Raw genomic sequence first — 22539 nt, 5'->3', positions numbered from 1 at the left:
AATTCAAATGGCGACCAAAAATGGTTATTACGTACAGTATTTACAATATTGTCAAAGTATTACAATGCTATATCTCAGTTTTACGTTTATTCTCAAAGGGCCCATAAATTTACCTACTTGTGTTAAACCATGGAGGGCTCATAAATTTACCTACAAACTGGGAGTCTGAGAGATTGGAATGTTCCTTTCATCGCAAATCAATACATTTGTATAAACGTATATTAAATCTATCAAAATAGTATTGTTTTAAGAAAATCGGCCTGTCTTCAACATTATGATACTGTACTCGAGCTGTTAAACCGGTTTTCAGCTATTAAAAACAATTATCGTAGGAGGAGATAGGAAAATGCGAAGCATCCTCGTATTATTGTTTTCAGGTATTTTTTAAGTGGACATCCATTAGACAGTGTATACTACGGTCGGAAAACACCCCTATTTGAGGCAAATCGTTCAACCTAAATTCGCTTTAATTGTCAATAACTAATTATCTAACTCAATTTAATTAGTAAACAGGGTTACATCTGGTGGTTTAAATCAGTACCGAGATTCTAACCAACTTTATATACCATCGAGTAAACATTCTAGAAATAACGCGCGATTTACCGAATTTTATATAGAAATATAGATTATGGTATTACTGTATAAGGTCCATGCTGATTTTTCTTTGACTAAATACATTTGAACTTGAATTAATAATTATTGGCGGGGCAGTACTAACATGTTTAGTTGTCAAATTATTACTGATCACAACATTGTGAAATATTAAGGTGAGTGCTCAGTTGCCAATGACTAGTAAATAGATCGTAGCATCGGTTGTGTTAAATCTTACATAATTATTTTGTTTTTAAAAGATGGTTAATCTTATATAGTAGGCCTAAGTGTGATTTCAGATACATTGAGAATCGGGTATTCTTCTCAAAAGCATGCAATATCTACCAGATATGGTAATATGATTTTGAAATAATGTCTAAATTTACTGAAACGTCAACAAATATAGCGATCGAACTCGAATGATAGTGCCCGACGCAATGCTACGGATACGAATCGCTTCAGACGACACACTAAATTAAATCCGTTAATGTAAATATAGAGACATGTATTAACAGAGATTGGAATCCAGTTTGTCTTGACCGCGTCGCGATAATCAGATTTTAGTCTTTGATTTATATTACAATTATGCGAGTTTATTAGAATTATGCCAAAGTACGGTATTATTTTCTTAACTCGTAGAAGATTGACTAGCGGCGTACTGTAGTGTCCCAGTATTTGTAAGTTAAGTCCTTCTACTTTATTGATGAATTTTAGTATGATATAATAACTATTTTTATGTACAATTTATTCAAAAAGTATAATTCCTAATATATGATTCATTATGCTTATTTTGTGAAGTAAACTACTGTAGATCTATCGTATTATGATATTTGTTCATTTATATAGCTTATAGTTTTAGTTAAATATGTAAATTGTGTTAAAAAAGTACCGGTCCTAGTACCGTTTTGATCGTTATACGATTATTCGAGAAAACACCTCACGATTGTCGTTATTGTCGTCGCATCGCCTCTGTAGCAATGTGTACTGTGCATTCATCGGTGCATTTTACGAGATTCTCTATCAAATTTTCTTCATGGATCACTGATTTTGACTAAACAATAAAACTACGCAAGCGCAAAGTCACCGATGAGTTTAAGCTTATTGCTGACGACTAAGCACATTTAAGGCCCGGTCACACCTTACCGATATTTTAGACCGATATCGATACAAAAATATCGGTATAGTGCATAACAGCGGGGGCGGTCACACTAGAGCGATAATCGAGACGGTCATCGGGAGCCAAATCGGTCGAATGGCTTCTATAGCGATTTTTTTTTTGTATCGCCCGATAATTTTGTTTTTAGCCAATCAGATGATGGTACGTCATACCTGTCATCAACAGTGAATTTCTCCACTCCTCCTCTCCTCTCCTCCTCTGTGGCGCGATGGCTGACACAACATCAGACGTTGTTTTGGAAACACTGATTTTGAACGTTCAACTAAACACAGTTCTGTATGACAAGGGACACGCCGAATACAAAAACAAAATTAAAAAAAATGATATATGGAACGAGATTGGCGAGAGGGTTGGAATGACTGGTAAGTGATTAACTAACAGCTATTATTCCAGGCTAGGCGCGCGTCTGTAATTTCTTCTAGGTCTAGCCTAGTGATGTAGAGTAGACAGTAGTCTGCAGATGTCAGTCAGCACGCGCGCACGTGTACGACTACGGCGGGCAGTGAACCAATTATCATTTGGTGGACCAACTTGGCCTAACTAGTAAGCGTAGGCCACAGAATATGGTTTATGAAATGAAAAATAATAAAAATACTAGTAGTAATATTGCATAATAATCTTCACAATAGATTTTTATTAAATTTACAACATTAACAAATATATTATAATCCTCTCGAATAATTAATAGAATATCAATACTACTAGGCCTAGGCTAGGCCTAGTACTATAGTAATATTGCATAATAATCTTCACAATAGATTTTATTAAATTTACAACATTAACAAATATATTATTACTCTCGAATAATTAATAGAATATCAATACTAGGCCTAGGCTAGTACTATAGTAATATTGCATAATAACCTTCACAATAGATTTTATTCAACAACAACATTAACAAATATATTCAAGTTTACCAAAGCCATATCATTATTTAAAATATATTAAAATAATAAAATGATGTTTTTTCCCAACTCTGAAATGTAATTTAAAACTAAAATATATTACTATGATATGAAATTATTTTAAACATAACATATTTAATGACAAAAAACTTTTTTACAACCGTCCCACAATGTTACAGCAAATAAACCATTTTTTGTTAGGCATTATTATAACATTATTAATTAATAATATTGAATGTTTCTCATTTTATCTACTTTTATTTCATTATGAATAATTAAACTGCTTTGCCAAAACAAGCATCCCTTTGCCATGGCACTTCACCCGCTGGTGACATAAAGTACTCTTTGAATGTGTGCCTGACTGCTATTGCGTCATTTGAGGCATGATTTCCTGTTAAACGCAGGTTCTGTATGACTTTATGATGTGCAGACCTTTGAGCATCTACTTGTGCATTGATATCACCCGTCTTCTGTAAAAATTTGTGCAGTACACATGTAGCCTTGATTATTTTGTCCACATTGTGTTGCTGTAATTGCATCCGCCTTTGGTAGACACGCCACCTTGCTGCCAAAATGCCAAATGCATTTTCCACTATCCTCCGGGCTCTAGAAAGTCTGTAGTTGTATATTCGTTTGCTGTCATCAAGTTCACTGCCAGGATAAGGTCTCATAATATTTGATTTCAGTGGAAATGCCTCATCCCCAACAATGACATAGGGAACTTTACCAAGCTCTGGTGCATTTGGCAATGCTTTATCAGCTGGAAAAGCCAATTGATGGGCTTGTATCGCTTTGCCCATTGCACTTTTTGCAAATATTCCAGCGTCACTTTGGGAACCATATGCTCCAACATCAATCAGTATGAAACGGTACATGGCATCTACCAGAGCCATCAGTACTACAGAAAAAGTACCTTTGTAATTGAAGAAGGTTGATCCTGTATTTGGTGGGGCTTGAATAACAACATGTTTCCCATCTATTGCCCCAACACAGTTTGGGAACTGCCACCTTGTTTCGAATGCAGCTGCTACTTCTTTCCATTCATTTTCTGTTGGAACAGGCATATATTGAGGGTGCATGCATTGCCAAATAGCATCACACACCTCAGGCACAATGTTGACAATGGTTGATTTTCCGACTCTGTAACTAAAAGAAATAGTTTTGTACGAGTCTCCAGTAGCCAAGTATCTGTAAAAAAAAAGATAAATGGTTTTAATTTATTACTTGACTTTAAAATGTAATGTGCAGTATGCAATGTGTTGACAGTTGATTTGTATAACGTTTCAACACAAAAAAAAATAGATAAATAATGTTTATTGTAACTATTAATTAGTTGTACTACAGTAGCTGTTTACATGATATTTATATTTTCAATGTTTATTTTAAAACTACACTTTTTTTTATATTTAAAGGAGACTTGGCACGCAAGAAATGGGCCAACATCAGGGATGCTTACAGCAGCAGTAAACGAAAAGCTGCATCTAAAAGTGGAGATGCCAAAAAGTACATAAAGAAGTACAAATTCGAAGACATCTTGTCCTTTTTAAAACCATTTATCCAACACAGAGAGTAAGTAAAATCTAATAATAATAATTAATTCAATTCTGTATAAATAGTAAACAACATAATATATTTACTAAACAAATGAACATTTTGCCTGTGGTTCAAATGTATATATCACATCAAAGGTAATATAAGTCTGTAGACCATTAACAATTGTTTTTCATTTCAGGACTTCAAGTAACCTCAATAGTCCGAGTGAACAATTAAGTAAAAGCAATATTATTATTAGTGATGAGGACATTCCAGACTTGCCACACACATCAACACAAAAACCCACACCAAAAAAAAGAAAGTTACCAGATGACAGTGACAGTGTTGACATTGACAAATCAATTTTGAAGTATCTGGAAGATCAGAAAGAAAACAAGAAGGACGACATTCATTGTTTTTTTTTGTCAATGGCTGAAATTTTAAGAAAACTGCCTGAAAGGGCCAGGGCTGACATCCGATTTAAAATTCACAAATTGGTTCATGAGGCTGAGATAGAGTATTTGTTTTAGGTTTTGAATTTTATTGTTAAATTTTACTTTATTTTATAAAAATAATTGTATATAAATTGATTATTATTATTGTTCCACAACACTTTCGGGTTGTTGAAAAATGTTGTTTTTGTACATTAACAACATTGACGAGAAAAATAAATTAACTTGTATTTTTCCGGGATGACACAATATCTTTAAAATTGCAGTATTTTAAATATTTTAATTTAGCTGGCAATACTTCAAAGAAGGCAATTAAAATAACCGTTTTTTAATTTTGAATTAACCAGTGTTGAGTCTCCTTTGTTTGAGTATTTATTACTTAACTTTTATTTCATTTTTTAAAAAAAATAACAAAATAATCTCACAGCAATATTAATGCCGAAAATGTGGGGTTACTGATCAGTAGTAGTCTAGGCCTAGGTCTATAATAATTAGTTGTACAGTAACTCACCCTAGTCTTGTAGTAGTAGTACTACTATTAGGCTTACTGCTACTACTAGGCCTAGGCTGTTACTAAAGTAGGTACTACTGTACCCTAGACGCTAGAGAGGCCTGCTCTAGCTAGGGGCCTGTAGTACTAACTAATTATGATTAGTGCTCAATTAATTTATTATATTTAAGAATTATATACTTACCTAAGACATATTGCTAGCCTTTCCTTTGCACTTACACTCTTTCTAAAGAAGGTGTCTTCCTTTTGTATTTTACCTCGTACCAAGTCTAAAATAGTATAGAACTGTTGCTCTGACATTCTGAAGTATTCATAAAATTTGTCTTCATGAGAAGACAATTCTCTGAACAATGTATGGAATTCCCCATACATTGGCCTAGATTCATTGATTGGGTGTACCCACAATCTACGTCTTTTTTGTCGACGTTTTTGTCTTCTTAATAACAAATACATCAGAAGTACTTCTTCGCTCTCGTCTGCCATCATGTAATTTTAACTTTAATTACGTACATACAACAACTTTTTCTAACCGTTGGGGGCGTCATCACAACGAAACGATTTCGGTTGAAGTGTGACCGCGATTGAGAACGATAAGTCACGACCGATATTTCACGTCCGATAGTTATCGGTAAAGGCCCGGTCACACCTTACCGATATTTTAGACCGATATCGATACAAAAATATCGGTATAGTGCATAACAGCGGGGGCGGTCACACTAGAGCGATAATCGAGACGGTCATCGGGAGCCAAATCGGTCGAATGGCTTCTATAGCGATTTTTTTTTTGTATCGCCCGATAATTTTGTTTTTAGCCAATCAGATGATGGTACGTCATACCTGTCATCAACAGTGAATTTCTCCACTCCTCCTCTCCTCTCCTCCTCTGTGGCGCGATGGCTGACACAACATCAGACGTTGTTTTGGAAACACTGATTTTGAACGTTCAACTAAACACAGTTCTGTATGACAAGGGACACGCCGAATACAAAAACAAAATTAAAAAAAATGATATATGGAACGAGATTGGCGAGAGGGTTGGAATGACTGGTAAGTGATTAACTAACAGCTATTATTCCAGGCTAGGCGCGCGTCTGTAATTTCTTCTAGGTCTAGCCTAGTGATGTAGAGTAGACAGTAGTCTGCAGATGTCAGTCAGCACGCGCGCACGTGTACGACTACGGCGGGCAGTGAACCAATTATCATTTGGTGGACCAACTTGGCCTAACTAGTAAGCGTAGGCCACAGAATATGGTTTATGAAATGAAAAATAATAAAAATACTAGTAGTAATATTGCATAATAATCTTCACAATAGATTTTTATTAAATTTACAACATTAACAAATATATTATAATCCTCTCGAATAATTAATAGAATATCAATACTACTAGGCCTAGGCTAGGCCTAGTACTATAGTAATATTGCATAATAATCTTCACAATAGATTTTATTAAATTTACAACATTAACAAATATATTATTACTCTCGAATAATTAATAGAATATCAATACTAGGCCTAGGCTAGTACTATAGTAATATTGCATAATAACCTTCACAATAGATTTTATTCAACAACAACATTAACAAATATATTCAAGTTTACCAAAGCCATATCATTATTTAAAATATATTAAAATAATAAAATGATGTTTTTTCCCAACTCTGAAATGTAATTTAAAACTAAAATATATTACTATGATATGAAATTATTTTAAACATAACATATTTAATGACAAAAAACTTTTTTACAACCGTCCCACAATGTTACAGCAAACATATGAATCTCTTGAGCAACGAAATAGCTAAATTGCCTCAACACACTCCACTGGGACATTAATACCACTGATTTCGCACCGTGATATTCTACAAAACACTTGATTTTCATGTTCCCACCTAAATATCTCGGCTATTATAAATCGGATTCTTTTGGTTAGTAGCTCAAAATAAACTGTAGACAATACTGAACATTGTTATATATGTTTGAAATTGTAAAGTTAAAAAAAGTATGTGTCATTTTACGTTTTAAAACTCACCATCCATTGCCCGCTGACAGTGTGAGGTCAATTTTTTACCTATTTTCTAAAGTACCACAGTGTTTTATTTGCAATTTAAGATCACTTGTATGTCATCAATCATTTTGGTTAGTTTTTTAAAAGAAAGCTGAATATTCATAGATTCCTTACATACTTTTCTTATGAGCATTGGCTTAAAATAGACTGTGTCAAAATAGCAAAATCTATTTTGAAAAAATCTAAAAAATCTAAAAAATCGCGGCAAAATTCAAATAGGGTTTGCCTGTGTTATCAAGCCTTCACTTGACAGACCGTTGGATTGTAGCTAAGTTTGGGGTTAATTTTTCATTATATAATTTGTAAGTAGCATTTTAATTTTTATATCATTCTAATGTTTGATATATAAGGAACAATTATTAGGTGTTATTTAGTTCTATATGTCGTTTTTATATTCACAATTGCAAAATTAAGATACCTATGTTTGAATGCCAGCGAGCTGGGATCTACCATTTATCACTCGGGTAATGGTTATGTTTATCTTGCTGTGACCTGTTTAATTAATAGATGGTAATTATTACGAAGTCTGGAAATGTTCATACTATACTAGTTTATGTCATTTTAATTTCTTTGGTTAAAACATGTAATCAATAATTGTGGAAATTAGTTGTAGTCATAATGGTTGACCCCCCTTCTATATAATGGACGATGACAAGACTTGGGTTGCATGAACTTGGTATGAACCTATAAGTAGATAAACAGCTCAATAGGTACATATTAAAAATCACTGTTTGGTTGCAAAATTTGCACCAAGAGATTCATATGTAAACCATTTTTTGTTAGGCATTATTATAACATTATTAATTAATAATATTGAATGTTTCTCATTTTATCTACTTTTATTTCATTATGAATAATTAAACTGCTTTGCCAAAACAAGCATCCCTTTGCCATGGCACTTCACCCGCTGGTGACATAAAGTACTCTTTGAATGTGTGCCTGACTGCTATTGCGTCATTTGAGGCATGATTTCCTGTTAAACGCAGGTTCTGTATGACTTTATGATGTGCAGACCTTTGAGCATCTACTTGTGCATTGATATCACCCGTCTTCTGTAAAAAATTGTGCAGTACACATGTAGCCTTGATTATTTTGTCCACATTGTGTTGCTGTAATTGCATCCGCCTTTGGTAGACACGCCACCTTGCTGCCAAAATGCCAAATGCATTTTCCACTATCCTCCGGGCTCTAGAAAGTCTGTAGTTGTATATTCGTTTGCTGTCATCAAGTTCACTGCCAGGATAAGGTCTCATAATATTTGATTTCAGTGGAAATGCCTCATCCCCAACAATGACATAGGGAACTTTACCAAGCTCTGGTGCATTTGGCAATGCTTTATCAGCTGGAAAAGCCAATTGATGGGCTTGTATCGCTTTGCCCATTGCACTTTTTGCAAATATTCCAGCGTCACTTTGGGAACCATATGCTCCAACATCAATCAGTATGAAACGGTACATGGCATCTACCAGAGCCATCAGTACTACAGAAAAAGTACCTTTGTAATTGAAGAAGGTTGATCCTGTATTTGGTGGGGCTTGAATAACAACATGTTTCCCATCTATTGCCCCAACACAGTTTGGGAACTGCCACCTTGTTTCGAATGCAGCTGCTACTTCTTTCCATTCATTTTCTGTTGGAACAGGCATATATTGAGGGTGCATGCATTGCCAAATAGCATCACACACCTCAGGCACAATGTTGACAATGGTTGATTTTCCGACTCTGTAACTAAAAGAAATAGTTTTGTACGAGTCTCCAGTAGCCAAGTATCTGTAAAAAAAAAGATAAATGGTTTTAATTTATTACTTGACTTTAAAATGTAATGTGCAGTATGCAATGTGTTGACAGTTGATTTGTATAACGTTTCAACACAAAAAAAAATAGATAAATAATGTTTATTGTAACTATTAATTAGTTGTACTACAGTAGCTGTTTACATGATATTTATATTTTCAATGTTTATTTTAAAACTACACTTTTTTTTATATTTAAAGGAGACTTGGCACGCAAGAAATGGGCCAACATCAGGGATGCTTACAGCAGCAGTAAACGAAAAGCTGCATCTAAAAGTGGAGATGCCAAAAAGTACATAAAGAAGTACAAATTCGAAGACATCTTGTCCTTTTTAAAACCATTTATCCAACACAGAGAGTAAGTAAAATCTAATAATAATAATTAATTCAATTCTGTATAAATAGTAAACAACATAATATATTTACTAAACAAATGAACATTTTGCCTGTGGTTCAAATGTATATATCACATCAAAGGTAATATAAGTCTGTAGACCATTAACAATTGTTTTTCATTTCAGGACTTCAAGTAACCTCAATAGTCCGAGTGAACAATTAAGTAAAAGCAATATTATTATTAGTGATGAGGACATTCCAGACTTGCCACACACATCAACACAAAAACCCACACCAAAAAAAAGAAAGTTACCAGATGACAGTGACAGTGTTGACATTGACAAATCAATTTTGAAGTATCTGGAAGATCAGAAAGAAAACAAGAAGGACGACATTCATTGTTTTTTTTTGTCAATGGCTGAAATTTTAAGAAAACTGCCTGAAAGGGCCAGGGCTGACATCCGATTTAAAATTCACAAATTGGTTCATGAGGCTGAGATAGAGTATTTGTTTTAGGTTTTGAATTTTATTGTTAAATTTTACTTTATTTTATAAAAATAATTGTATATAAATTGATTATTATTATTGTTCCACAACACTTTCGGGTTGTTGAAAAATGTTGTTTTTGTACATTAACAACATTGACGAGAAAAATAAATTAACTTGTATTTTTCCGGGATGACACAATATCTTTAAAATTGCAGTATTTTAAATATTTTAATTTAGCTGGCAATACTTCAAAGAAGGCAATTAAACCGTTTTTTAATTTTGAATTAACCAGTGTTGAGTCTCCTTTGTTTGAGTATTTATTACTTAACTTTTATTTCATTTTTTAAAAAAAATAACAAAATAATCTCACAGCAATATTAATGCCGAAAATGTGGGGTTACTGATCAGTAGTAGTCTAGGCCTAGGTCTATAATAATTAGTTGTACAGTAACTCACCCTAGTCTTGTAGTAGTAGTACTACTATTAGGCCTACTGCTACTACTAGGCCTAGGCTGTTACTAAAGTAGGTACTACTGTACCCTAGACGCTAGAGAGGCCTGCTCTAGCTAGGGGCCTGTAGTACTAACTAATTATGATTAGTGCTCAATTAATTTATTATATTTAAGAATTATATACTTACCTAAGACATATTGCTAGCCTTTCCTTTGCACTTACACTCTTTCTAAAGAAGGTGTCTTCCTTTTGTATTTTACCTCGTACCAAGTCTAAAATAGTATAGAACTGTTGCTCTGACATTCTGAAGTATTCATAAAATTTGTCTTCATGAGAAGACAATTCTCTGAACAATGTATGGAATTCCCCATACATTGGCCTAGATTCATTGATTGGGTGTACCCACAATCTACGTCTTTTTTGTCGACGTTTTTGTCTTCTTAATAACAAATACATCAGAAGTACTTCTTCGCTCTCGTCTGCCATCATGTAATTTTAACTTTAATTACGTACATACAACAACAACTTTTTCTAACCGTTGGGGGCGTCATCACAACGAAACGATTTCGGTTGAAGTGTGACCGCGATTGAGAACGATAAGTCACGACCGATATTTCACGTCCGATAGTTATCGGTTAGGTGTGACCGGGCCTTAAGGGGAGAAGAATGTTGTTGAAAAGGTGTAACATCTAAGTCCATGAAATAGCGCTATATAAATATCGCATTACATTACATTACATATTTATTAATTTCTATTAAACTGAAATAATCATGCCATTGTTTTGATCAGATCACGCCCTCATCGACTTGGTCACACCACGTCAGTCTATTGTGATTACCTAATCTTGACAGTTACTATTATATTGGATTCATTTTTAATTGCCCAAGCATTCTCAGAGGACAGCTGTTGTCAACCATACTTTATTTTCTTTTGGTATTGCAAAACTTATTCGTCATGCAAACATTTAAACAAGAAAATGTTTGTAAAAGGAAAAGAATAGTTTTTTTTTTAATGTTAAATTATGATTGTGTTGTGAAAAAAAATTACAAGTAGGTGTGTAAATAAAGTTAAATTGGAAAAAAATGTGTTATTTTGTGTTAAGGGATAATATGAAAACGGGATAATATATGAAAGAAATGAACACAAGTGAATGTATGTAAACAGAATATAAAAACAAGGTTGATAGGAAAAATATATAATATTAATGAACTATGTAAAGAAAATATGTATGTAAATAAGTGTGTAAAATAAAACTAACATTGTGTTAAGAGATAATATTTATAAAGAAATAATACAAGTAGAAAATATTATATGTAAACATATATGAGTGTTAAAGAATAAGTGTAAAGAGACAAATACAAGTATGTTTGTAAAATGTAAAAAGAGTGATGCAAGTAGGAAACTATGTATGTAAACGGAATGGGTATGTTAGTGATATAAAAAGAAAATATTTTAAGATTTAAGGAACTTATTTAGGTGTTAAAATGAATATACGTACTTGTGGCGGAAGAATATCCTTCGGCAATTTTAAAATATTATGGCGTTAGGGTGTTTAGTACTGTACTTAATAATATACCATTGACCATACTACTAGAGTTCTAGACTTTATTATTTGGCTAAAATGTTGTACGCATATATTATTGTGATGATAAGGAGATTGAGTGTTATGCGAGATGCAATACTAGGAGTTAGAATAAATTGTAATGTAAATAATAATACAGTAATTATACGTACGGATTTTATACGTTTGAGCATTCTGTGGCGTGTTCTGTCAGTGGTACGCTCCAACTGTTACTCCAGCTCTCTTAGTACGTCAACACAGGGAATGAGTAACGGGCAAACGTAATTCATAGCTCTTCTGTATATGGATGCCACTGTTAATGTCAAAAAGGAAGGGAAAATAGCTAAAGGAACACAATTTCGGTGTAAATATAACATTTAATGACCAGTGATAGAACATCTCCCATCCCTGCAATTTGATGCTTCGACAAGATATTTTTACCAGAGACATGTATTACCAGAGATTGGAATCCGGTAAGATTTCCCTTTGTGTCCACTTGTCGACAGTTTCTATGTCCTGTAACTCTTTGTTGTGTAAAGGCCCGGTCACACCTAACCGATAACTATCGGACGTGAAATATCGGTCGTGACTTATCGTTCTCAATCGCGGTCACACTTCAACCGAAATCGTTTCGTTGTGATGACGCCCCCAACGGTTAGAAAAAGTTGTTGTATGTACGTAATTAAAGTTAAAATTACATGATGGCAGACGAGAGCGAAGAAGTACTTCTGATGTATTTGTTATTAAGAAGACAAAAACGTCGACAAAAAAGACGTAGATTGTGGGTACACCCAATCAATGAATCTAGGCCAATGTATGGGGAATTCCATACATTGTTCAGAGAATTGTCTTCTCATGAAGACAAATTTTATGAATACTTCAGAATGTCAGAGCAACAGTTCTATACTATTTTAGACTTGGTACGAGGTAAAATACAAAAGGAAGACACCTTCTTTAGAAAGAGTGTAAGTGCAAAGGAAAGGCTAGCAATATGTCTTAGGTAAGTATATAATTCTTAAATATAATAAATTAATTGAGCACTAATCATAATTAGTTAGTACTACAGGCCCCTAGCTAGAGCAGGCCTCTCTAGCGTCTAGGGTACAGTAGTACCTACTTTAGTAACAGCCTAGGCCTAGTAGTAGCAGTAAGCCTAATAGTAGTACTACTACTACAAGACTAGGGTGAGTTACTGTACAACTAATTATTATAGACCTAGGCCTAGACTACTACTGATCAGTAACCCCACATTTTCGGCATTAATATTGCTGTGAGATTATTTTGTTATTTTTTTTAAAAAATGAAATAAAAGTTAAGTAATAAATACTCAAACAAAGGAGACTCAACACTGGTTAATTCAAAATTAAAAAACGGTTATTTTAATTGCCTTCTTTGAAGTATTGCCAGCTAAATTAAAATATTTAAAATACTGCAATTTTAAAGATATTGTGTCATCCCGGAAAAATACAAGTTAATTTATTTTTCTCGTCAATGTTGTTAATGTACAAAAACAACATTTTTCAACAACCCGAAAGTGTTGTGGAACAATAATAATAATCAATTTATATACAATTATTTTTATAAAATAAAGTAAAATTTAACAATAAAATTCAAAACCTAAAACAAATACTCTATCTCAGCCTCATGAACCAATTTGTGAATTTTAAATCGGATGTCAGCCCTGGCCCTTTCAGGCAGTTTTCTTAAAATTTCAGCCATTGACAAAAAAAAACAATGAATGTCGTCCTTCTTGTTTTCTTTCTGATCTTCCAGATACTTCAAAATTGATTTGTCAATGTCAACACTGTCACTGTCATCTGGTAACTTTCTTTTTTTTGGTGTGGGTTTTTGTGTTGATGTGTGTGGCAAGTCTGGAATGTCCTCATCACTAATAATAATATTGCTTTTACTTAATTGTTCACTCGGACTATTGAGGTTACTTGAAGTCCTGAAATGAAAAACAATTGTTAATGGTCTACAGACTTATATTACCTTTGATGTGATATATACATTTGAACCACAGGCAAAATGTTCATTTGTTTAGTAAATATATTATGTTGTTTACTATTTATACAGAATTGAATTAATTATTATTATTAGATTTTACTTACTCTCTGTGTTGGATAAATGGTTTTAAAAAGGACAAGATGTCTTCGAATTTGTACTTCTTTATGTACTTTTTGGCATCTCCACTTTTAGATGCAGCTTTTCGTTTACTGCTGCTGTAAGCATCCCTGATGTTGGCCCATTTCTTGCGTGCCAAGTCTCCTTTAAATATAAAAAAAAGTGTAGTTTTAAAATAAACATTGAAAATATAAATATCATGTAAACAGCTACTGTAGTACAACTAATTAATAGTTACAATAAACATTATTTATCTATTTTTTTTTGTGTTGAAACGTTATACAAATCAACTGTCAACACATTGCATACTGCACATTACATTTTAAAGTCAAGTAATAAATTAAAACCATTTATCTTTTTTTTTACAGATACTTGGCTACTGGAGACTCGTACAAAACTATTTCTTTTAGTTACAGAGTCGGAAAATCAACCATTGTCAACATTGTGCCTGAGGTGTGTGATGCTATTTGGCAATGCATGCACCCTCAATATATGCCTGTTCCAACAGAAAATGAATGGAAAGAAGTAGCAGCTGCATTCGAAACAAGGTGGCAGTTCCCAAACTGTGTTGGGGCAATAGATGGGAAACATGTTGTTATTCAAGCCCCACCAAATACAGGATCAACCTTCTTCAATTACAAAGGTACTTTTTCTGTAGTACTGATGGCTCTGGTAGATGCCATGTACCGTTTCATACTGATTGATGTTGGAGCATATGGTTCCCAAAGTGACGCTGGAATATTTGCAAAAAGTGCAATGGGCAAAGCGATACAAGCCCATCAATTGGCTTTTCCAGCTGATAAAGCATTGCCAAATGCACCAGAGCTTGGTAAAGTTCCCTATGTCATTGTTGGGGATGAGGCATTTCCACTGAAATCAAATATTATGAGACCTTATCCTGGCAGTGAACTTGATGACAGCAAACGAATATACAACTACAGACTTTCTAGAGCCCGGAGGATAGTGGAAAATGCATTTGGCATTTTGGCAGCAAGGTGGCGTGTCTACCAAAGGCGGATGCAATTACAGCAACACAATGTGGACAAAATAATCAAGGCTACATGTGTACTGCACAAATTTTTACAGAAGACGGGTGATATCAATGCACAAGTAGATGCTCAAAGGTCTGCACATCATAAAGTCATACAGAACCTGCGTTTAACAGGAAATCATGCCTCAAATGACGCAATAGCAGTCAGGCACACATTCAAAGAGTACTTTATGTCACCAGCGGGTGAAGTGCCATGGCAAAGGGATGCTTGTTTTGGCAAAGCAGTTTAATTATTCATAATGAAATAAAAGTAGATAAAATGAGAAACATTCAATATTATTAATTAATAATGTTATAATAATGCCTAACAAAAAATGGTTTATTTGCTGTAACATTGTGGGACGGTTGTAAAAAAGTTTTTTGTCATTAAATATGTTATGTTTAAAATAATTTCATATCATAGTAATATATTTTAGTTTTAAATTACATTTCAGAGTTGGGAAAAAACATCATTTTATTATTTTAATATATTTTAAATAATGATATGGCTTTGGTAAACTTGAATATATTTGTTAATGTTGTTGTTGAATAAAATCTATTGTGAAGGTTATTATGCAATATTACTATAGTACTAGCCTAGGCCTAGTATTGATATTCTATTAATTATTCGAGAGTAATAATATATTTGTTAATGTTGTAAATTTAATAAAATCTATTGTGAAGATTATTATGCAATATTACTATAGTACTAGGCCTAGCCTAGGCCTAGTAGTATTGATATTCTATTAATTATTCGAGAGGATTATAATATATTTGTTAATGTTGTAAATTTAATAAAAATCTATTGTGAAGATTATTATGCAATATTACTACTAGTATTTTTATTATTTTTCATTTCATAAACCATATTCTGTGGCCTACGCTTACTAGTTAGGCCAAGTTGGTCCACCAAATGATAATTGGTTCACTGCCCGCCGTAGTCGTACACGTGCGCGCGTGCTGACTGACATCTGCAGACTACTGTCTACTCTACATCACTAGGCTAGACCTAGAAGAAATTACAGACGCGCGCCTAGCCTGGAATAATAGCTGTTAGTTAATCACTTACCAGTCATTCCAACCCTCTCGCCAATCTCGTTCCATATATCATTTTTTTTAATTTTGTTTTTGTATTCGGCGTGTCCCTTGTCATACAGAACTGTGTTTAGTTGAACGTTCAAAATCAGTGTTTCCAAAACAACGTCTGATGTTGTGTCAGCCATCGCGCCACAGAGGAGGAGAGGAGAGGAGGAGTGGAGAAATTCACTGTTGATGACAGGTATGACGTACCATCATCTGATTGGCTAAAAACAAAATTATCGGGCGATACAAAAAAAAAATCGCTATAGAAGCCATTCGACCGATTTGGCTCCCGATGACCGTCTCGATTATCGCTCTAGTGTGACCGCCCCCGCTGTTATGCACTATACCGATATTTTTGTATCGATATCGGTCTAAAATATCGGTAAGGTGTGACCGGGCCTTAAAGGCCCGGTCACACCTAACCGATAACTATCGGGGGTGGAATATCGGTCGTGACTTATCGTTCTCAATCGCGGTCACACTTCAAACGAAATCGTTTCGTTGTGATGACGCCCCCAACGGTTAGAAAAAGTTGTTGTTGTATGTATCATAATTAAAGTTAAAATATACATGATGGCAGACGACAGCGAAGAAGTACTTATGATGTATTTGTTATTGTTTGACAAAAACGTCGACACAAAAGACGTAGATTGTGGGTACACCCAATCAATGAATCTAGGCCAATGTATGGGGAATTCCATACATTGTTCAGAGAATTGTCTTCTCATGAAGACAAATTTCATGAATACTTCAGAATGTCAGAGCAACAGTTCTATACTATTTTAGACTTGGTACGAGGTAAAATACAAAAGGAAGACACCTTTTTTAGAAAGAGTGTACGTGCAAAGGAAAGGCTAGCAATATGTCTTAGGTGAGTATATAATTCTTAAATATAATAAATTAATTGAGCACTAATCATAATTAGTTAGTACTACAGGCCCCTAACTAGAGCAGGCCTCGCTAGCGCCTAGTAGGGTACAGTAGTAGTAGCTAGTACCTACTACAGCCTAGGCCTAGTAGTAGCAGTAGGCCTACTAGGCCTAGTACTACTACAAGACTAGGGTGAGTTACAACTAATTACTATAGACCTAGGCCTAGACTACTACTGATCAGTAACCCCACATTTTCGGCATTATTATTGCTGTGAGATTATTTTGTTAAATTTTTAAAAAAATGAAATAAAAGTTAAGTAATAAATACCCAAACAAAGGAGACCCCAACACTGGTTAATTCAAAATTAAAAAACATTTATTTTAATTGCCTTCTTTGAAGTATTGCCAGCCAAATTAAAATATTTAAAATACTGCAATTTTAAAGATATAGTGACAAGTGTCATCCCGGAAAAATGCAAGTTAATTTATTTTTCTTGTCAATGTTGTTAATGTACAAAAACAACATTTTCAACAACCCGAAAGTGTTGTGGAACAATAATAATAATCAATTTATATACAATTATTTTTATAAAATAAAGTCAAATTTAACAATAAAATTCAAAACCTAAAACAAATACTCTATCTCAGCCTCATGGACCAATTTGTGAATTTTAAATCGGATGTCAGCCCTGGCCCTTTCAGGCAGTTTTCTTAAAATTTCGGCCATTGACAAAAAAAAACAATGAATGTCGTCTTTCTTGTTTTCTTTCTGATCTTCCAGATACTTCAAAATTGATTTGTCAATGTCAACACTGTCACTGTCATCTGGTAACTTTCTTTTTTTTTGGTGTGGGTTTTTGTGTAGATGTGTGTGGCAAGTCTGGAATGTCCTCATCACTAATAATAATATTGCTTTTACTTAATAGTTCACTTGGACAATTGAGGTTACTTGAGGTCCTGAAATGAAAAACAATTGTTAATGGTCTACAGACTTATATTACCTTTGATGTGATATACATTTGAACCGCAGGCAAAATGTTCATTTGTTTAGTAAATATATTATGTTGTTTACTATTTATACAGAATTGAATTAATTATTATTAACATTAGATTTTACTTACTCTCTGTGTTGGATAAATGGTTTTAAAAAGGACAAGATGTCTTCGAATTTGTACTTCTTTATGTACTTTTTGGCATCTTCACTTTTAGATGCAGCTTTTCGTTTACTGCTGCTGTAAGCATCCCTGATGTTGGCCCATTTCTTGTGTGCCAAGTCTCCTGTAAATATAAAAAAGTGTAGTTTTAAAAATAACATCGAAAATATAAATATCATGTAAACAACTACTGTAGTACAAATAATTAATAGTTACAATAAACGTTATTTATCTATTTTTTTGTTTTGAAACGTTATACAAATCAACACATTGCATACTGCACAGTACATTTTAAAGTAAAGGAATAAATTAAAACCATTTATCTTTTTTTTACAGATACTTGGCTACTGGAGACTCGTACAAAACTATTTCTTTTAGTTACAGAGTCGGAAAATCAACCATTGTCAACATTGTGCCTGAGGTGTGTGATGCTATTTGGCAATGCATGCACCCTCAATATATGCCTGTTCCAACAGAAAATGAATGGAAAGAAGTAGCAGCTGCATTCGAAACAAGGTGGCAGTTCCCAAACTGTGTTGGGGCCATAGATGGGAAACATGTTGTTATTCAAGCCCCACCAAATACAGGATCAACCTTCTTCAATTACAAAGGTACTTTTTCTGTAGTACTGATGGCTCTGGTAGATGCCATGTACCGTTTTATATTGATTGATGTTGGAGCATATGGTTCCCAAAGTGACGCTGGCATATTTGCAAAAAGTGCAATGGGCAAAGCGATACAAGCCCATCAATTGGCTTTTCCAGCTGATAAAGAATTGCCAAATGCACCAGAGCTTAGTAAAGTTCCCTATGTCATTATTGGGGATGAGGCATTTCCACTGAAATCAAATATAATGAGACCTTATCCTGGCAGTGAACTTGATGACAGCAAACGAATTTACAACTACAGACTTTCTAGAGCCCGGAGGATAGTGGAAAATGCATTTGGCATTTTGGCAGCAAGGTGGCGTGTCTACCAAAGGCGAATGCAATTACAGCAACACAATGTGGACAAAATAATCAAGGCTACATGTGTACTGCACAATTTTTTACAGAAGACGGGTGATATCAATGCACAAAGTAGATTCTCAAAGGTCTGCACATCATAAAATCATTCAGAACCTGCGTTTAACAGGAAATCATGCCTCAAATGACGCAATAGCAGTCAGGCACACATTCAAAGAGTACTTTATGTCACCAGCGGGTGAAGTGCCATGGCAAAGGGATGCTTGTTTTGGCAAAGCAGTTTAAATATTCATTATGAAATAAAATAGTAGATGAAATGAGATACATTTCATTATTATTAATTAATAATATTATAATAATGCCTAACAAAAAATGGTTTGTTTGCTGTAACATTGTGAAAATTATTGTGGAGGGGCGGGTGTAAAAATGTTTTTGTCATTAAATATGTTGTTTAAAATAATTTCATATCATAGTAATATATTTTAGTTTTAAATTACATTTCAGAGTTGGGAAAAACATCTTTTTATTATTTTAATATATTTTAAATGATATGACTTAAACTTGAATATATTTGTTAATGTTGTAATTGAATAAAATCTATTGTGAAGATTATTATGCAATATTACTATCTATAGTACTACTACTAGGCTTAGTATTGATATTCTATTAATTATTCAAGAGTAATAATATATTTGTTAATGTTGTAATTTAATAAAATCTATTGTGAAGATTATTATGCAATATTACTATAGTACTACTACTACTACTACTAGGCCCTAGGCCTATGCAGGCTAGTATTGATATTCTATTAATTATTTGAGAGTAATAATATATTTGCTAATGTTGTAAATTTAATAAAATCTATTGTGAAGATTATTATGTAATATTACTACTAGTTTTTTTTATATTATTTTTCATTCCATAAACCATATTCTGTGGCCTACGCTTACTAGTTAGGCCAAGCTGGTCCACCACATGATAATTGGTTCACTGCCCGCCGTAGTCATACCCGTGCGCGCGCTCTGACTGACATCTGCGGACTACTGTCTACTACTACATAGTACTACTACTAGCCTAGACCTAGGCCTAGAAATTACAGACGCCCGCCTAGCCTGGAATAATAGCTGTTAGTTAATCACTTACCAGTCATTCCAACCCTCTCGGATCGCCAATCTCGTTCCATATATCATTTGTTTTTAATTTTGTTTTTGTATTCGGCGTGTCCCTTGTCATACAGAACTGTGTTCAGTTGAACGTTCAAAATCAGTGTTTCCAAAACAACGTCTGATGTTGTGTCAGCCATCGCGCCACAGAGGAGGAGGAGGAGTGGAGAAATTCACTGTTGATGACAGGTATGACGTACCATCATCTGATTGGCTAAAAACAAAATTATCGGGCGATACAAAAAAAAAAGCTATAGAAGCCATTCGACCGATTTGGCTCCCGATGACCGTCTCGATTATCGCTCTAGTGTGACCACCCCCGCTGTTATGCACTATACCGATATTTTTGTATCGATATCGGTCTAAAATATCGGTAAGGTGTGACCGGGCCTGTAGAGTCGCGTTGCACGCGACTAAAAATAGGGCTGCTACGATGCAAATGGAACTGAATTTGAAATATGGAAAACAAATTCTCTAGGAGAAAATGCTTTTGGTTATCCGCACTTCGCGGATAACCCCTTGTTATTGTCAGGATCTTTTTTTTTCTTATCTTTTCTTATTCTTCTTTCTTTCCACGAATTTTGCTGTGCGTGTATCTCCCAATCTTCTCAGCATAACATTGTATAACTATATCAGAAGATTGACCTGTATCTGAAGATGTCGTAATAAGGTTTTCGGTGCTGTCCAAGTTGCGCAGCGTAACATACGCATGATTAATTTAAAAAAATTTATCTTAAATTCAGAACCAAAAGACATTTGTTATTGAAACTTAAAGATGTATTGTCCCTTGAAACACAAAAAATGAAGGTCAAAATATTCTAAATTTAAATTGGCCATATTAGTAATATTAAAGTTATTCACTTTAAGTCGAAAATTCGAGCCAAAAACAACAAGTTTACGTAATTAACAGGTAAATTAATTTGATTACATTTCGTCTGTAAAATCATCGCGAGCGAAAGTAAACAAAGATTTCAAACCACGAGTATGCATTATGCATGATGCTAATTAGGATTGTTTACAACTCGTCACGGTTGAGAAGGTGTTTTCACACAGATCTCGAGGAAATTTTATGATTATGCATACAGAGTAGCCAAACAAGCGCGTTGCATTATGAGATATGTTTTGATCGAAAACTTTGACTGGAAGTCAAAGTTATTTCTTGAACAAAAAAAACGTCTGTATTTCAGTTAAATGATTTTTTTTCGACTATTATGATACTTCAAAATGACTCACTTTTTTTCGAAATCTTTTTTTTTTTTTTTTTTTTTGAATTAGTCAAAGGAACAATACATCGTTAAGAAAATGATAATTCATATCAAGGGTAAAATTTCTATTTCTATTTCTGCACGCAAAATTACGCGCGCACGCGTGTTTAACATTTTAAAATGCGAACAATCAAATCAAAGCGCTCTAGTAACTATCGTTTGGATTCTCTCAGCTATACTAGCTGGGGTTCGAATCTGTATGCATTTTCAAAAATAAATATAAAATGTTTTTCTTTTATTTTTAAAGAGAGATATTTAGAGAGTCAAGTTAATTTAGGATAATAAATGTAAAAGATTAATAACATCAAAATTCAACAGTGTGGCGTGTTGACCGCCGCGAATGACTAACAATTTAATGTCAGAAAAAAAGGAATTATAACTCTCTTCGTTACGTGTTTAGAAAAGAATATATATCTCCTCATTGGTATGTCGTCGTTGTTATGCAAATGAGTTTGTGCAGGTGTAGTGGTCAACACGCCACACTGTTAAATTTTGATTTTTGTGCTAAACATAACATTTACAACATCAAAAATCGGGTGGCGAAAACCACAGAAAAATAAAAGATGTTATCGTGTGCTCTTCCCGCCTCAACACTAAGGCCAATTGAAGCCAAATGTGCTCCTTCATTTTTTAGTATTCTTTAGTCGGGCTTCTTTTCCAGATGGACTTCTTTTCGAGATTACTTTCAAACTAAATGAGGGGATCTGCCAGGTTCCCGCCTTGAGAAATTGTTTTTTTTTACATGATTTGAATTATCTTCTAATGTAAAGATTAAGAACATCACAATTCAACAGTGTGGCGTGTTGACCGCAATGACTAACAATACCATCTTCCCCACTACACCTGCACCAACTCATTTGCATAATAACGCACGGCATAGCAACTGGTCAATATTTGTATAGGGGTAGCAATCAATGGGTTGGTTGGATGGCAAGGCTTGTTCAGGCTGCTATTGTTCATCATTTAATTCATTGTATCAGTTGTTTTGATTTCTCATTATCAATTATTCACTT

General features: G+C 33.9%; 3 protein-coding genes and 1 long non-coding RNA gene across 4 annotated transcripts; 2 read left to right on the top strand and 2 right to left on the bottom strand.

The window, feature by feature from the left end:
- Window positions 1–1724: 1724 nt before the first annotated feature.
- LOC144845922 (uncharacterized) lies at window positions 1725–5199 on the top strand. Its single transcript, XM_078703442.1, has 3 exons — window positions 1725–2130; window positions 4086–4242; window positions 4406–5199. Exons 1-3 carry the CDS (start codon window positions 1977–1979, stop codon window positions 4734–4736), a joined length of 642 nt encoding a protein of 213 aa, XP_078559568.1. The 5' UTR covers window positions 1725–1976; the 3' UTR covers window positions 4737–5199.
- A 609-nt stretch (window positions 5200–5808) lies between these two features.
- On the top strand, window positions 5809–10107 carry LOC144845930 (uncharacterized). The gene is made up of 3 exons (XM_078703454.1): window positions 5809–6216; window positions 9232–9388; window positions 9552–10107. Exons 1-3 carry the CDS (start codon window positions 6063–6065, stop codon window positions 9880–9882), a joined length of 642 nt encoding a protein of 213 aa, XP_078559580.1. The 5' UTR covers window positions 5809–6062; the 3' UTR covers window positions 9883–10107.
- A 2923-nt stretch (window positions 10108–13030) lies between these two features.
- On the bottom strand, window positions 13031–16501 carry LOC144845273 (uncharacterized). Its single transcript, XM_078702468.1, has 3 exons — window positions 16094–16501; window positions 13982–14138; window positions 13031–13818 (listed from the first exon to the last, which is right to left on the bottom strand). The coding sequence occupies exons 1-3, from the start codon at window positions 16245–16247 to the stop codon at window positions 13488–13490; spliced, it is 642 nt and encodes a 213-aa protein (XP_078558594.1). The 5' UTR covers window positions 16248–16501; the 3' UTR covers window positions 13031–13487.
- Window positions 16502–17448: 947 nt separating this feature from the next.
- On the bottom strand, window positions 17449–20256 carry LOC144845959 (uncharacterized). The gene is made up of 3 exons (XR_013612611.1): window positions 20242–20256; window positions 18101–18257; window positions 17449–17936 (listed from the first exon to the last, which is right to left on the bottom strand). It is a non-coding gene; the product is annotated as an uncharacterized LOC144845959 (long non-coding RNA).
- Between the last annotated feature and the right edge of the window lie 2283 nt (window positions 20257–22539).

Source organism: Antedon bifida, chromosome 1 (assembly GCF_963402885.1).
Source record: "Antedon bifida chromosome 1, ecAntBifi1.1, whole genome shotgun sequence".
NCBI lineage: Eukaryota > Metazoa > Echinodermata > Crinoidea > Comatulida > Antedonidae > Antedon > Antedon bifida.
Note: the sequence above shows the minus strand (reverse complement) of the source record. Positions and strands in the feature narration are given on the sequence as shown.

Excerpts from the sequence above, each read along its gene's own strand:
- LOC144845922 (XM_078703442.1), top strand. The coding sequence starts at position 1,977 with ATGGCTGACACAACATCAGACGTTGTTTTGGAAACACTGATTTTGAAC. Across the intron at positions 2,131-4,085 it reads CGAGAGGGTTGGAATGACTG|GAGACTTGGCACGCAAGAAA; the intron begins GTAAGTGATTAA and ends TTATATTTAAAG. Across the intron at positions 4,243-4,405 it reads CCATTTATCCAACACAGAGA|GACTTCAAGTAACCTCAATA; the intron begins GTAAGTAAAATC and ends TTTTCATTTCAG.
- LOC144845930 (XM_078703454.1), top strand. The coding sequence starts at position 6,063 with ATGGCTGACACAACATCAGACGTTGTTTTGGAAACACTGATTTTGAAC. Across the intron at positions 6,217-9,231 it reads CGAGAGGGTTGGAATGACTG|GAGACTTGGCACGCAAGAAA; the intron begins GTAAGTGATTAA and ends TTATATTTAAAG. Across the intron at positions 9,389-9,551 it reads CCATTTATCCAACACAGAGA|GACTTCAAGTAACCTCAATA; the intron begins GTAAGTAAAATC and ends TTTTCATTTCAG.
- LOC144845273 (XM_078702468.1), bottom strand. The coding sequence starts at position 16,247 with ATGGCTGACACAACATCAGACGTTGTTTTGGAAACACTGATTTTGAAC. Across the intron at positions 14,139-16,093 it reads CGAGAGGGTTGGAATGACTG|GAGACTTGGCACGCAAGAAA; the intron begins GTAAGTGATTAA and ends TTATATTTAAAG. Across the intron at positions 13,819-13,981 it reads CCATTTATCCAACACAGAGA|GACTTCAAGTAACCTCAATA; the intron begins GTAAGTAAAATC and ends TTTTCATTTCAG.